Source organism: Procambarus clarkii, chromosome 65 (assembly GCF_040958095.1).
Source record: "Procambarus clarkii isolate CNS0578487 chromosome 65, FALCON_Pclarkii_2.0, whole genome shotgun sequence".
NCBI classification, from domain to species: Eukaryota; Metazoa; Arthropoda; class Malacostraca; order Decapoda; family Cambaridae; genus Procambarus; species Procambarus clarkii.
The window spans coordinates 21,838,456-21,853,455 of NC_091214.1; the positions used below are offsets into that span (position 1 = coordinate 21,838,456).

Sequence of the window (15,000 nt, forward strand, 5' to 3'; positions counted from 1 at the left end):
CATCGATGATAGGCAGCAAAATTCACCCACATTAATTATTTGAATAACATTCAATCTTCCCGACACACACACACACACACATCAATCATCAACCCTTCAAAAGGTGTCATAATTCATCTCAACATGATAGTGAACATGTATACAAAATTCCACTCTCGTAATCCAATGAGAGAGAGAGAGAGAGAGAGAGAGAGAGAGAGAGAGAGAGAGAGAGAGAGAGAGAGAGAGAGAGAGAGAGAGAGAGAGAGAGAGAGAGAGAGAGAGAGAGACAGAGAGACAGAGAGAGAGAGAGAGAGAGAGAGAGAGAGAGACAGAGAGAGAGAGAGAGGCAGGAGGCAGGCCGCGATCAATAACAATGTTAGGCACTGTTTGCCAGAGTGACAAACAGTGCCTGTAGGGGAGTGCCTGCCTCTCATGGTGGGCTGGAGGAGTGCCTGCCTCTTATGGTAGGCTGGAGGAGTGCCTGACTCTCATGGTAGGCTGGAGGAGTGCCTGCCTCTTATGGTAGGCTGGAGGAGTGCCTGCCTCTCATGGTAGGCTGGAGGAGTGCCTGCCTCTCATGGTAGGCTGGAGGAGTGCCTGCCTCTCATGGTAGGCTGGAGGAGTGCCTGCCTCTCAAGGAGTAGTTAAGATCATTGCAAGTATCAAACAGCCTCGTTGCAACTTTTTTTCACAATATCTCATTTCTGGGCCCCCCTAGAGGCTGCTTAGGCCTACTGGATAGGCAGGCCTATAGGCCTGAACGGCAGGTTAATCTCTTAACAACATCTCCGTTTAATAACTATTTCATCAACGCGATAATTATACATTATAATAATTTGCTAAACTCGTGTAAATAAAACAATTATTTGCTACACAACAAAAGCCTTAATATCAAGACTGATTATATAATTAGTGTTGCAAATTATTCAACTAAAGGCCAAAGACCTGGCAACATTGCAATTGAAATGAAGCTTTTGGTATATCATTGTTTAATATCTTTCTTCACCCTGAAAGATATCTTTCATGTTGTGAAATGATCGTTAGATATGTTATTTGCTAGTAATTGCAACCGGTATAATATGATATCATAACCTGCAACTGATTTAATATGATATCAGAACTTGCAACTGATTTAATATGATATCAGAACCTCCAACTGATTTAATATGATATCAGAATCTGTAACTGATTTAATATGATATCAGAACCTGCAACTAGTTTAATATATCAACCTGCAACCAGCTTAATATGATATCAGAACCTCCAACCGGTTTAATATGATATCAGAACCTCCAACTGATTTAATATGATATCAGAACCTGCAACCGGTTTAATATGATATCAGAACCTCCAACTGATTTAATATGATATCAGAACCTCCAACTGATTTAATATGATATCAGAACCTCCAACCGGTTTAATATGATATCAGAACCTCCAACTGATTTAATATGATATCAGAACCTCCAACCGGTTTACTATGATATCAGAACCTCCAACCGGTTTACTATGATATCAGAACCTCCAACCGGTTTAATATGATATCAGAACCTCCAACTGATTTAATATGATATCAGAACTTGCAAGTGGTTTAATATGATATCAGAACCTGCAATCGGTTTAATATGATAACAGAACCGTTGTACTGATATGATATAGTTGTGAATCTTTATTTTTTTTAAATGGCTATTCCAAAGAACTTTCTAATTTATTCAAGCGATGTATTTGTTTGTTTGTTAGAACCGGTTTGGCACATTCCCCGTTAGGAGGGGGGGGGGGGTGACGTGTCGTAACTACCAAATAACGCCAGGCACAAACAGCCTCATTAGGCCGCTAACTGCCGTTAACTACCCAATTGACGGTTCGCTGACCGCAGTGTTGTTCGGGGAACTATTAATTGTAACATGGCGTCGCCGCCCTGTTCCATTAGATGGGAGAGAAAGGCCATCAGACCGCTTTTCCATTCTCTATCTCAACAGTATCGCAGTCTCCTTCAACTGTTCCTTCTACCTATTCCTTTCCTGCTAACGCCCCTCTCCCCCTTCCATTCATTTTCTTCTGTTCGCGTCCATTCCACATTGTATCTACTCCCTTTCCACCTCTCCCAGAAGCTTCTCCTTACCTGTTCCACCTTTCCTTTCTTCTATCAAACACCCTTTTCCTTGTGGTTTCAATTTCTCCGTCTTCGTATTCTCTTTTCTTTTCTCCTGTTCCATTTTCGGGCGCATTTTTTTTATTCGTGTTCTTCCGTCATTTATTTCGGTTTTATACATTCTTCCTGTTATTCAATTCTCTTTCTCTTATTGAAATAAGAATTCAAACATGTTGTGCTATCTGTTCCACGCCTCTTCCACTTGTCATCCCTTCATTATCTCTTTTTTTTAGTTATCTCCTCTGCTAAATAGGCCTATTAATGCTCTGTTCATTTTTTTTATAACGTTCAGCTTCCAAACGTCATTTTATCTGTCAGTTCTCTCTCTCTCTCTCTCTCTCTCTCTCTCTCTCTCTCTCTCTCTCTCTCCCTGTGTCTATTCTCTTTCAATCTCTCTCTCTCTTCACTTTCTTTTACACCATCTTTTAAGTCCATAATACCCCCTTTAACGGACGTTCCTTCTCTTCATTTGAAACTCACCCCGTATTTCCTGTGCTTGAAAATCCACTTTTCACTTTCACAAGCTTCCTCATCTCCTCATTTATCCTCTCCCATGCTTGAATCAGCATCTTCATTAATGTTAAACTCTCATATCTCTCTCATGGCATTCCCTTTTTTTGGGTTCTGCAGTCTCAATTACCTCATTCGGGAGTTGTTAAGGTTTCCTTTGTAGTTAGTGTCTGCTAGACTTTCTCTACTTTCTTTTTCAGGCTCTTCAATCCCCTCTTTCAGCCTTTCCCCCTCTCATCATCCAAGCTTCATTATCTCCTTCTAATCTTTCTTCACTCGCTTCCATTCCATCCTTCCATCACAACCTTTCTCTGGCATTATCTTAATTCCCCTTCTTCCTCCTCGTTTCTTCCCCTCTTCTCTGCATTTATCATTATTATTTCACTCCCTCCAGCCCATCTTCTCAATATCAACAGTATCACAGGGCTTGTTAAGATGGATCACCCAATTGGGATTATTGAAAAGAAACTATTTTCTCTTCCTCCTCATTTCATCACTTGGTATGATGATACTATTGAAGAAAGGGTGGAAAGGCAGAAATTGCATTTACAGAGAAGGGGGGGAAAGATGAGGAAGTATAAGAGAAATTGGAAATAGAATACGAGAGCAATGGTGGCAGCGATGGGAAATGGAAAATATAATTTAGAGCAGTAGGGCATATACTCTCTCTCTCTCTCTCTCTCTCTCTCTCTCTCTCTCTCTCTCTCTCTCTCTCTCTCTCTCTCTCTCTCTCTCTGGCTCCAGAAGGTTGTTTATAACACTAACAACTTCCGGTCGTGGTTTCGAAGCTCATAAGCGATTTAATAAGTGTAAACAAGGCCGCTAAGATAAAAAAAAATGATGTAAAGGTTTCGTAGGTGGCTGAATCCAGACTCTGGAACACAATCCCCGGTACTATTCAGGTAAACACTTTCACTCTCAATCAGTTACAATCCTAATCAAGCACCCCATTGATGATTGTGAAGAGATTGTTCTGCTGAGATATGCAATACTGGATAATGTTTAATTCTATCGATTAGATCGACTTGATTGTGGTAATCAGCATTACTGAATTATTACCGTAATTAATTACTGAAATGCTGAATGCATTACTGAAAATCCTTTAATGTCCAAACCTTTGTGAAGAGACCAGTCAATTGGGAATTAGTACACTAGCTAATTTATACTTTGTGTACTAAACTATTTTGTTACTATATTAGTTTTATAAACAAATGGTCTATTACATCGAAATTTGATCGTTAAATAATTGAATTGAGTGACACAGGTAGAGTCATTTTGCATCAGTCGTATACATGTTGCTTTATACAGAACTCCATCCAATAGCAATTCACCTTTGTCTCTCCCGTGAGTTTTGATTGGCTATGGCATACATACACACACACATATTATATATATATATATATATATATATATATATATATATATATATATATATATATATATATATATATATATATATATATATATACATATATATATATATATATATATATATATATATATATATATATATATCCACGCTGGCGTTTTAAAGCTGGAGTGAAGGGGGAGAGGAGAAAGAGAGAGCTCGAGGAGGATTACTGACGTCGTGAACATGTGCACAACACAGGAGTAAGGAGAGGAGATACACCAAGCCTACTGGACCTGATCTTCACCCGCAATGAGGAAGACATTGATAACTTGCAGTTTGCAACTCTCTCACTACATGACTCAATGAACAGAATGGACATGATCAAGACATATAACATTCTTAGCGGAACCATAACACATAAATAGTTTGAAACGTCAAATATAGTAATAACAGCGATATTAAACTATAAAGATGGCAGAGGAAGGGATTAGGAGCTAAGGCTCAACTCAGCATGCAGCCTGTTCCTCTGAGTATCCACAACATCATTAAATTGATGTACCAAACTGCCCGAACCTAACTTAACCGAGGGCCCCACGAACAGAAAACGGAGCATCACGCCAATCCTGCGAGTCGGTTTGATTTTTAATAGTTATGACATTGTGGATTTGTACGTTAAAAATACGATGTTTTACGCGGGAGGACAAGTTTTTCCGACGCCTCGAACGCGACCCTTGTTGTGGGTGACTGATAATCTTGTTAAGAGAGGGTAAAGGTTAGTGGATGAGAGGCAGCTCTCTCTCTCTCTCTCTCTCTCTCTCTCTCTCTCTCTCTCTCTCTCTCTCTCTCTCTCTCTCTCCAACCACTTGGGCTGGACGGTAGAGCGACGGTCTCGCTTCATACAGGTCGGCGTTCAATCCCCGACCGTCCACAAGTGGTTGGGCACCATTCTTTCCCCCCGTCCCATCCCAAATCCTTATCCTGACCCCCTTCCCAGTGCTATATAGTCGTAATGGCTTGGCGCATTCTCCTCATAGTTCCCTTCTCTCTCTCTCTCTCTCTCTCTCTCTCTCTCTCTCTCTCTCTCTCTCTCTCTCTCTCTCTCTCTCCCTCCCATTCCACCTTACGAAAATGTAAATAATTTTCAGTGACTTTTCCCTAACAATTTCAGTAATTCTGAGACTCCTGAGGCTGATAAGAAGGCGTAGGAGGGAATCTTGAGAGATTATACTGAGAAAATAATTTTAAGAAGAACAGGGCATAAAGGAACAAGGAAATAAAACAGAAAATGAAGAGAAGAGAAAAAGTTATGCAGGAGACATTTTTTGAGACTAAAATTTTATTTATGACTTTTTCATTTATTTCAATATTTCAAAATTTCATTTATTTATAAATGTTTTTATTTATAAAGACATTTATGGGACTAAATTTTCACTAAATTACAACACTATATTCTATTTAATATTTCAACATTTTCGTAAAACATTGACTGCGACTAATGTTTTTTTCTTGTTTTGTATCATAGATGATAACTTGTTTGACTTTGTTTTAGTTTACATGCAGGATCACGTGTCCAGTGTTCTGTCCACTCAGCCACCGGCAAATGCATAGGGAATATTCTACGAACAAATCCACGAATATTCCAACCCATCCTCCCGTTTAGACAGTACCTATTGTGACTATTGACAATAGTCAGAATTCGTACGTTCTTAGCTTAAAAAAAAACAGCAGAACGGGGTTGCTTGAATGACTGAAACACTTGACAAGGAATGATATAAGCAACTAAGGACAAGATTCATCAACAACTTACTAAGCCAACCACTTGCGAAACCTCTAGATCTTTCCTCAAACTAATGACATAATTAACATTAATCAGTTTTAACTTAAAAATTTCCCAACCCAATGTAATGATCCTTATAAAGAAGCTTATATATAGTTTCTCGGTGGTCATACACTGTTTAAAACAAATAAACCCGCCATGATTGAGAAAAGATGAACAGGTTTCGCCAGAGATGCGTCAGACAGCACCTACCGTTGTCCTTGTAGCTCATGAGCTTCTTGTTGAAGAGGTTGAGGTACTTGGAGGCCCTGGGGAAGGCCAGGCCGTAGCCAGTCATGGAGTACCACGACCCTACAGTCAGTATCTGACAGTCGTCATCCTGGCCAACCAGGTAATCCAAGACCGTCGCGTCGTAGATGAAGGCGTCCAGCTCACTGTGGGAGGCAGAGGCATCGTCACTCACAGTGAGGGAGAGGTAGGAGGGTGAGGGAGAGGGTAGGAGGGTGAGAGAGAGGGTAGGAGGGTGAGGGAGAGGGTAGGAGAGTGAGGGAGAGGTAGGAGGGTGAGGGAGAGGGTAGGAGGGTGAGGGAGAAGGTAGGAAAAGGAAGGAGAAGGAGAGAGAGAGAGAGAGAGAGAGAGAGAGAGAGAGAGAGAGAGAGAGAGAGAGAGAGAGAGAGAGAGAGAGAGAGAGAGAGAGAGAGAGAGAGAGAGAGAGTGAGAGAGACACAGACAGACAGATGGTATTTCTCTCTCTCCATTTCATCTCTTAACAATCTCAATACCCTCACAATTTCCTTAATACCTGAAATAGATCAAAATATAACTTGAATATTAACTGTGCGGAGAACTTCGGCATTAAAAATTATACCTTTCAACTAATTAATCTCTCTAATGTGTATATATATATATATATATATATATATATATATATATATATATATATATATATATATATATATATATATATATATATATATATATATATATATATATATATTTCTGGTGTTTACATGTAAATATTTTCGTCTATTGAGAGAGCACTTAGATGCTCTGCTCAGGTCTTACATTCCATTCTTAAACCCGTTTGATATTGCAAACTGGTGATGTTGCAAGCAATTGCAACTAGGACGAAGCAATAATCCACACACCCCTACTTACCACCCATATGGGACTCCTGATGCCCCTGTTCACCTAGCAGTAAATAGGTACCTTGGAGTTAGACAGCTGCTACGGGCTGCTTCCTGGGGGTGGAGGCCTAGTCGGGACACTAAGCCTCGAAATCATCTCAAGATAACCTCAAGATAACCTACTTCTGACCAGTTGCAATCACTGATACTGATCATCTCACTCCAACTCTGTTTCCCACCGATTAGGTACTCTCTTAAACCCAATCCATAACTTCTGTGTGAAGACGCAATCCATCAAACTATCTCAATTGTTGCACAGTTGAGCCAGAACGTCGTAAATCCATTTCTTAAAGACGTGTGTCTTAGCTACCTCCTACGTTATCTTCGTGAGAGTAGCGTAGTGGTCTACGGTGGGGGTTCACACTCGAGAGACCTGGGTTTTAGTCCCGTGGGAAGGACGGAGAGGAAAGGGCGCGTTTCAGTTTGCCTGATGCCTCTGTTCGCCTTGCAGTAAATATAGGCATCGGGGAGTTAGTCAACTGTTGTGGGTGGCATCCTGGGGAGGGCTAAGTCTTGTGGGGGTGCTGAGCGTGCTGTGAGGCACGTGCTGTGAGGCTCGTGCTGTGAGGCTCGTGCTGTGAGGCACGTGCTGTGGGGCACGTGCTGTGTAGGGCTCCATACACTAGGCTCCATCCCAAAAGTGAGAAGGAGGTACCATCCGGTTGAAAAAGGTTGTAAAACTCTCTCTCCCCTTTCCACTCTCCCCTTACGTTCCCTCTTTTCCCTGTCTTTTTACCTCTTTCTGTCCCTCTTTTCACCCCTCCCTCTCCTCTCCCTTGTTTCACAAGTCCCTTCTCTTCCACTTCACCTTTCCCCTTTCTTATATCCTCTTTATTACACCCCTTATCGTCCCTCTCACTTAACCCCTTTATATCCACTGTTACAGGTATAGCCTCTTCCATCCCTTTCTCTCTCTCTCTCCCTTCCCGTCTCTGTCTGTCCCTTCTCTTCCTTCCCCTCTACCTCCCTCCCTCTCTGTGACTCTGATGAGTGAATAAAGACAGGGCAAATGATTTAAGCGTGATAGATCATGGCGAATCACCCGGTGTAACGATTCATAGAAGGGACAGGATGGAAGAGGGAAGGTGAGGGATGAAGGGAGGGGTAGGTAGGTAGGGGGATGAGTAAGGGAAGGGGGTAAAACCTAGAGGCAGGAATTCATAGACGTGGTGATGAGTAAATAAATGAGGGAGAGAGAAGGAAAGGGGGTGAATGTGTGAGGGGGTAGAGAGAGAGAGAGAGAGAGAGAATGAGTCTATCACTGAACTTCTTCACCTAACTTAAGTGCAAATCACATTCTTATCATATTTATGTATAAATTTTATCTCCACAGGGATGCAGATTTGGGGAGGTGGGGGGGAGGAGACATGGGTAGGGGGTGGTGGTGGTGGGGTGGAGGAGACGTTACCTTGACTTTACCTTGACCTGGTTTCCAGCATCAATATTCCCTGCAGCAATGTCTCTGGTCAGACCTTTGGTTAGCGGTCTGATCAACCAGGCTGTTACATTCGTTTATATGCACGTTTACGGTTAATCAGGAGCGAGGGAAAACTGCTCGAGTATGCAGGAGGAGTCAGACAAAGGGCAGAGATGGTCTGAGAAATGGCTAATGGAATTTAACCCCGATATATGCAAATGATCTCCCAGAGGAGATTGACTAATTTGTCTGTGTCTCCTGATGACAGAATATCTGGAGGATTAATTCGGAGACATGAAAAAAAGTACAAAATGACGTTAACAAACGGATCAGTTTAACAAATGGCTGTACGAGTTCAACTAAACTAAGTGTAAAGTAATGAAACTCGACGCTGTGAATGGGAGACCAGATACAAATTACCAAGAGAGAGATACCTGTCTTTCAAAGCGGATATCAACTGCCTTTATAAATATGCATAGTTATTCAGGCGCTTATACCACATACGTCAGACTAATCATGGAATGTGCAGCTCCAGCCAGGAGACCTTATCTCGTCAACTACAAACCGAAATTCGAGAACGTCAAGATGCACGCTACCAGGGTAGTCCTGGAAATAAGAGGCATGAATTATGTGGAATGAGTAAAGGAATTAAACCTCACGTGAATGAAAGACAGGAGGGATAAGGAAGACATGATTACCTCATACAAAATACTCAGGGGAAATTTGATAGGCCACACACACACACACATTCAATTATAGATATGATAGAGCCCAATAGGCTCAGGAACCTGTACACCAGTTGACTGACAGTTGAGAGGCGGGACCAAAGAGCCAAAGCTCAACCCCCGCAAGGACAAATAGGTGAATAAGTAAGTACACACACACACAAACATTTAAATCAATCTCCCTCTCTGGTGTAAATGAATACAATTAAGGGTGAAGAGCGTGCTGTAAAGCCCTGGTCTTATGGTAAAGAGGGCCAGACATATTCTAAAGCTCACCCGCCCTCTTGTGCGTGTGGTGCATACTGCTGCCTTGTTACAGGGTGCTGGTGGGCGGGGTGGTGGTGGGCGGAGGGGCACTTGTGGGTGTGGTGTGGTGTGGTAAGGAGAGGGGGGGGGGTAGAGATGTGAATGGGGGGGGGAGGGGTTGTGGATAGGTGGAAGCCAGGAGAGGTATTAGGGAGTGGATGTTTGCGTGCGTGCGTGCGTGTGTGTGTGTGTGTGTGTGTACTCACCTAGTTGTGTTTGCGGGGGTTGAGCTCTGGCTCTTTGGTCCCGCCTCTCAACTGTCAATCAACTGACGTACAGGTTCCTGAGCCTACTGGGCTCTATCATATCTACATTTGAAACTTTTTCTAGTTTAAGAAACAGTTTTCTCTTCATTCTATACTGCTGTACAGGTCGTCCCACTCCTGTTCCAAGCCTCATAACACTGCACTTGGCTGGGTTAAATTCTAGCAGCCATTTCTCAGACCATTTGTTGACTAAACTACACACTAGAAGATGAAGAGACGACGACGTTTCACTCTGATGCCTTTGTTTCCTCCCTGAGAGGTACTCTCTGACCCACATTAGCACTCTACCAGATACACCATCCTGGTTCTCTAGTTTAGAGTAGGAATCTTTCATGCGGGACCCTATCAAATGCCTTCTGGCAGTCGAGGAATATGCAGTCTACCCATCCTTCTCTTGCTTAACAACTCCCATAAGTTTGTTAATCAGGATTTTCCTTTACTACAACTGTGATGGTGGCAACGTAAGCCCAACTACTTGGGCTGGACGGTAGAGCGACGGTCTGGCGTCATGCAGGATGGCGTTCAATCCCCCGACCGTCCATAAGTGATCAGGCACCATTCCTCCCCTCCGTCCCATCCCAAATCCTTATCCTGACCCCCTTCCAAGTGCTATATAGTCGTAATGGCTTGACGCTTTTCCCCTGATACTTGTTAGTGATCCGGGTCTGTAGTTTAACGGTTGCTCTTCCCCGTTTCTGGTAGACTAAGCTCTGGGTTCGTAAGAGCTTGGGTAACTGCTTCATGAATCTGGCCCCAGGTTCGTAAGAGCTTGCGTAACTGCTTCGTAAATCTGGCCCCAGGTTCGTAAGAGCTTGCGTAACTGCTTCGTAAATCTGGCCCCAGGTTCGTAAGAATTTGCGTAACTCCATCGTGAATCTGGACCCCCCCCCCTGGTATTTGCTGGAGAAGCTGTACAACGACCGCCACTATTCATTCTCCCCCTTATTTTACACATTTCCTCAAGGAATCCACCAACTCGCTGTTGTCTAGCACCGCAAAGTTCATGAAAGTCGTGTGTGTGTATTTTAATCAAAAAGTTCCCCTTCTACTCTCCCTTACTACCACGTTTTCTATCTCACAAATTTTACCCTCCTGGGGGAACATGCTATCTCTGAAAGTTTCCTCCCCAGCTGTAATCCCCCCAGAGGAACGCTGGGGTCCCCCAGAGTCTGGGGGAAGAGGGAAGGGGAAGATATCGATACACACGCCCGCCTCACAACCTTTCCTCTCTCTTAACAACGCCCCCGTCTTAAATTTTCCCCCCAAACAAAGCGAGGCTGGAGGGGATACTTCAGCATTTCGCGGTGTGTGGCCGGGAATTTTGACGAGAAATGCGGGGAAATATGAAGAAGAGGTAGTGAAAGGGGGGGGGAGAGGAGGGGGGTTAGGGGCATTGTTGGCAAGGAGGGAGAGGGAGAGAGAGAGAGAGAGAGAGAGAGAGAGAGAGAGAGAGAGAGAGAGAGAGAGAGAGAGAGAGAGAGAGAGAGAGAGAGAGAGAGAGAGAATGTCTTACTGCCACTATGAATATTTCCATTCACGAAAGAGATCAGCGAAGCATCATATTAATACCGACGCGAACTAGACCACGACTAGAAAGTAGTGAGGTAAAAAGGAAGAAATTTAGGAGGAGGAGGCAGAAAGAGGAAGAGAAGATGGAAGCAATAGAAGAAAGAGTAGGAGGAACAATAGAGCTTGCTACGTTCCCAAAAATTTAACTTTCTACGAGGAACAACTGGAATTGTTACATGGAACAGTGACACGGCTGTCCCAGGAGCAGACGCTACGACTGGGCGACCAATTGAAGAGGCACAGACATCAGTACTCAACCCTCCAGGGCTTCCAGCCGCCTCAGGCACCGCAAATTGCTGAAGATCCCTGGATCATTCCGCTAGGGCCCTGGAAGAGCTTTTAGGTCTTTCAAGCGTCGCTCTTACTCATAATATATCTTCCAGTGAGGCACTAGAAAGCTCCTTGTATTTTCCTGGTCTTACAAACGTCGCTCTTACTCATAATAATATTTCCAGAATCTTCCAGCGAGGCACTGGAACGCTGCTAGTGCCTTTAGGTCTTTCAAACGTGGTTCTTAAATTCATGTTTCTTCCATTGGGGGGTTCTGGAACGCTGATTATGCCTTCATGCTTAGGTCTTAAACTAAAATATTACCTCCAGGTTCCTCCAGCATGCTTCTAGAACGTTCTCATGTCTTCAGATCTTTCAAGGATGCCTCTAAGACTTGTAATAATACTTCCAGAATATTCCAGAGACAGTCGCTGGGTTTAAGGATGCTAGCATACTTAAACCCAGAATGTTTAAGGATGCTAGCATACTTAAACCGGAGTGAATAAACCAATATCTCTCCTCCTACCTTCCTTGTATTATCCCATCCTTCTCTTACTGTATTTATTCTCTCCTCTCTCTCTAACCCCACCTCTTTCCTTCTCTCTCACCCAACCCCTTCCCTTCATATCTTCCCTCGGTATTGACATACAGGTGCTTTCACTTCAGGGAAAGAAGGGTATATTCCCAGACTACGGCATCTATTTTATTTTTCTATCTTCCTCTTCTTCGTTATTCCCCTTCTCTCTTCTCCCCCCCTTCCCCCTTACGGCTAATCATCGTTCGTCATTATCGCATTCATTATATTTTACATAATTATAGTCATTCATCATCATAATTATTGCCATCTCTCCCTTTTTCTTAGCCTGTTTCTTCTCTTCCTTTCTCTACTGTATTTAATTTTGCTTCATTTGGTGCCTCGTTCTTCTTATACGTCTCGTATAACCGTTCAGGAAAATATACACCAAATATACAAGTATGCAAAAAATACTAATACGAAAATAATGAGAATTCATATGACTTTGCAACATATTTTTCCCACGATAAGACACGTGGTAATATGAGCCTTAGGACGTCAGGTCTTTAGGGTCAATTTTGTGTGGCAGGAAACGCTGTCTCATATTAATAAGTCATCAGGAGGTGAAATTTATTAACTGACAATAAAACAATTGTCAAGAAAGCTAAATTTTTTTTATAAAAATTTGTTTTTATTTTTTGGGGGGAAGGGGGAGGGGAGGGAAGGGGGTACTTTCTCTGGGTAGGTAGTGTGTGTGTGTGTATATATGTGTGTGTATGCTTCCCCCTTGTAGTATTCCGTTCATTAATCCTTTCATTACAACCCCATCTGTTTCCCTTCCGTAAGGTATTCCCATATATATATATATATATATATATATATATATATATATATATATATATATATATATATATATATAAATATATATATATATATATATATATATATATTACCTTCTACGATCTCACAGAAACATCTGACTGCTGTTTTTTCCCCCCATTCCGCCATCATGTATTTCTTTAACAACTCGACTCACAAATTCTCGTTACCTGGAACTGTAAACCTTTCAGGTAAGCTCATATATATATATTTTGGGTCCTTTCTGACACTCTCATTAGTGAGTGTTCGTATATTTCAATTCTTTTCCGTCGCTTTTCATCTCTTTCTTGTTTTCTGCCTCCACGGTGGCGTCTAAGTATGAGAGTGATGGTGTGTGGGACATTCATAGTACAGTGGTTGTTTGAGGGGGGACTTTCTCGTCACGAATACGCCATATATGTCCCCGGTTCGATCCTCACTGTCTCCCTCAATGGAATACCTCCTCACGATCCTCATTATTTAATGAGTAAACTGCTGGTTATCTCACAATGCCGTCAAACAAGCCACAGAGAACGACTGACAAATTAAAAACAAATTATATATATATCTCACTCCAATTGTTTACACAAGTGTCAAACTATCAAAAAGTCCACATTTAGCCTGATTGGTTTGATCAATTCAATGATTAATTGACAATTAATCATTGCTAATTCCCCAATTAACTAACAAACAACAGGCAATACGAATACTATGTTAACTACCACCATTACACAACCGGTTACAGAATCGCGAATTGTTGTAGGTTAAATGTTTGTTAATGCTGGTTATAGCGCGTCGATACGGCCTCCCAAGACACGTAAATAGGCAGAGAAACCACCTTTATGAGAGATTATAATGTGTGGGGGGAGGAAGATACTATTATGTTGGTCATAGAGGCGGTGATCTATTTGTGGTCAAGTTGTATTTTGGTCCTTGTGGGGGTATTGGGGGTTGGGAGAGGAGGGGGGGGGGGGTTAGGGGGTAGGTGGAAGGGAGGGGAAGTGAGAGAAGGTAAGTAGATAAGTAGATACAACTATCTATCTACTTTCCCTATGTTCTTCATCTCCTCACCCGTTGCTCCTTCCCTCACTGTCTTCTCTCACCTTCCCTCACTGTCTCTCACTTCCACCCCCCCCCCCGACGCACTTCACTATACCTCTCCTAGTCCACTGTCACTATCCCTCTCCTGGTCCACTGTCACTATCCCTCTCCTAGTCCACTGTCACTATCCCTCTCCTAGTCCACTGTCACTATCCCTCTCCTAGTCCACTGTCACTATCCCTCTCCTAGTCCACTGTCACTATCCCTCTCCTAGTCCACTATCACTATCCCTCTCCTAGTCCACTGTCACTATCCCTCTCCTAGTTCACTGTCACTATCCCTCTCCTAGTCCACTGTCACTATCCCTCTCCTAGTCCACTGTCACTATCCCTCTCCTAGTCCACTATCACTATCCCTCTCCTAGTCCACTGTCACTATCCCTCTCCTAGTTCACTGTCACTATCCCTCTCCTAGTTCACTGTCACTATCCCTCTCCTAGTCCACCCTCACTATCCCCCCCCCTCGCCACGGTCCAGAGAGCCCCACGTTGGCAACACTGCGGTCTATAAGTTGCCAATTCGGCTTTATCTCTGCCACCTTTTGTACCTGCTTTATCTTACGTTATCTGGCTCCTTCCTTCCTCTCTCTCTCTCTCTCTCTCCCACCAATAACACGTCCCTTTACTGCACGGCTGGCTGGGCCGAGCTCCAGCTCCCAAACCCCAGTCTTCTGACTCGTGTTTAACTTTTTAGAATTAATTTATGGTTCATATATTTTGTGTATATATCTTTGTAACGCATTTGAGTTTGTTCTGTTCATTTGTGTAATTTCGTAGGTTTTAGTTTGTGTGTATATATATATATATATATATATATATATATATATATATATATATATATATATATATATATATATATATATATAGTCTATCATGTCCCTGGAATTTCTACTGAGATATCCTCCTCCTCCTCCTCCCCCTTGCTATCATATCTGGGAATTTTCTGATCTTCTGGTAGTTCCCTTTCTGACACGTCAGAGGAATATAACTATATTTACCTCTGTGTCTGATGTTCAT

The 15,000-nt window shown here is 42.6% G+C and overlaps 1 protein-coding gene across 3 annotated transcripts in view; it reads right to left on the bottom strand.

Moving 5' to 3' along the window:
* The window catches only part of LOC123771227 (glutamate receptor ionotropic, NMDA 2D-like), a gene marked incomplete at its 5' end in the record, with an annotated part of 64,031 nt that overhangs the window by 24,998 nt on the left and 24,033 nt on the right, over window positions 1-15,000 (bottom strand). For all 3 annotated transcript variants that reach the window (XM_069309588.1, XM_069309589.1, XM_069309587.1), the window contains 1 exon segment: window positions 6,025-6,206. In XM_069309588.1, the coding sequence (XP_069165689.1) occupies window positions 6,025-6,206 (182 nt within the window).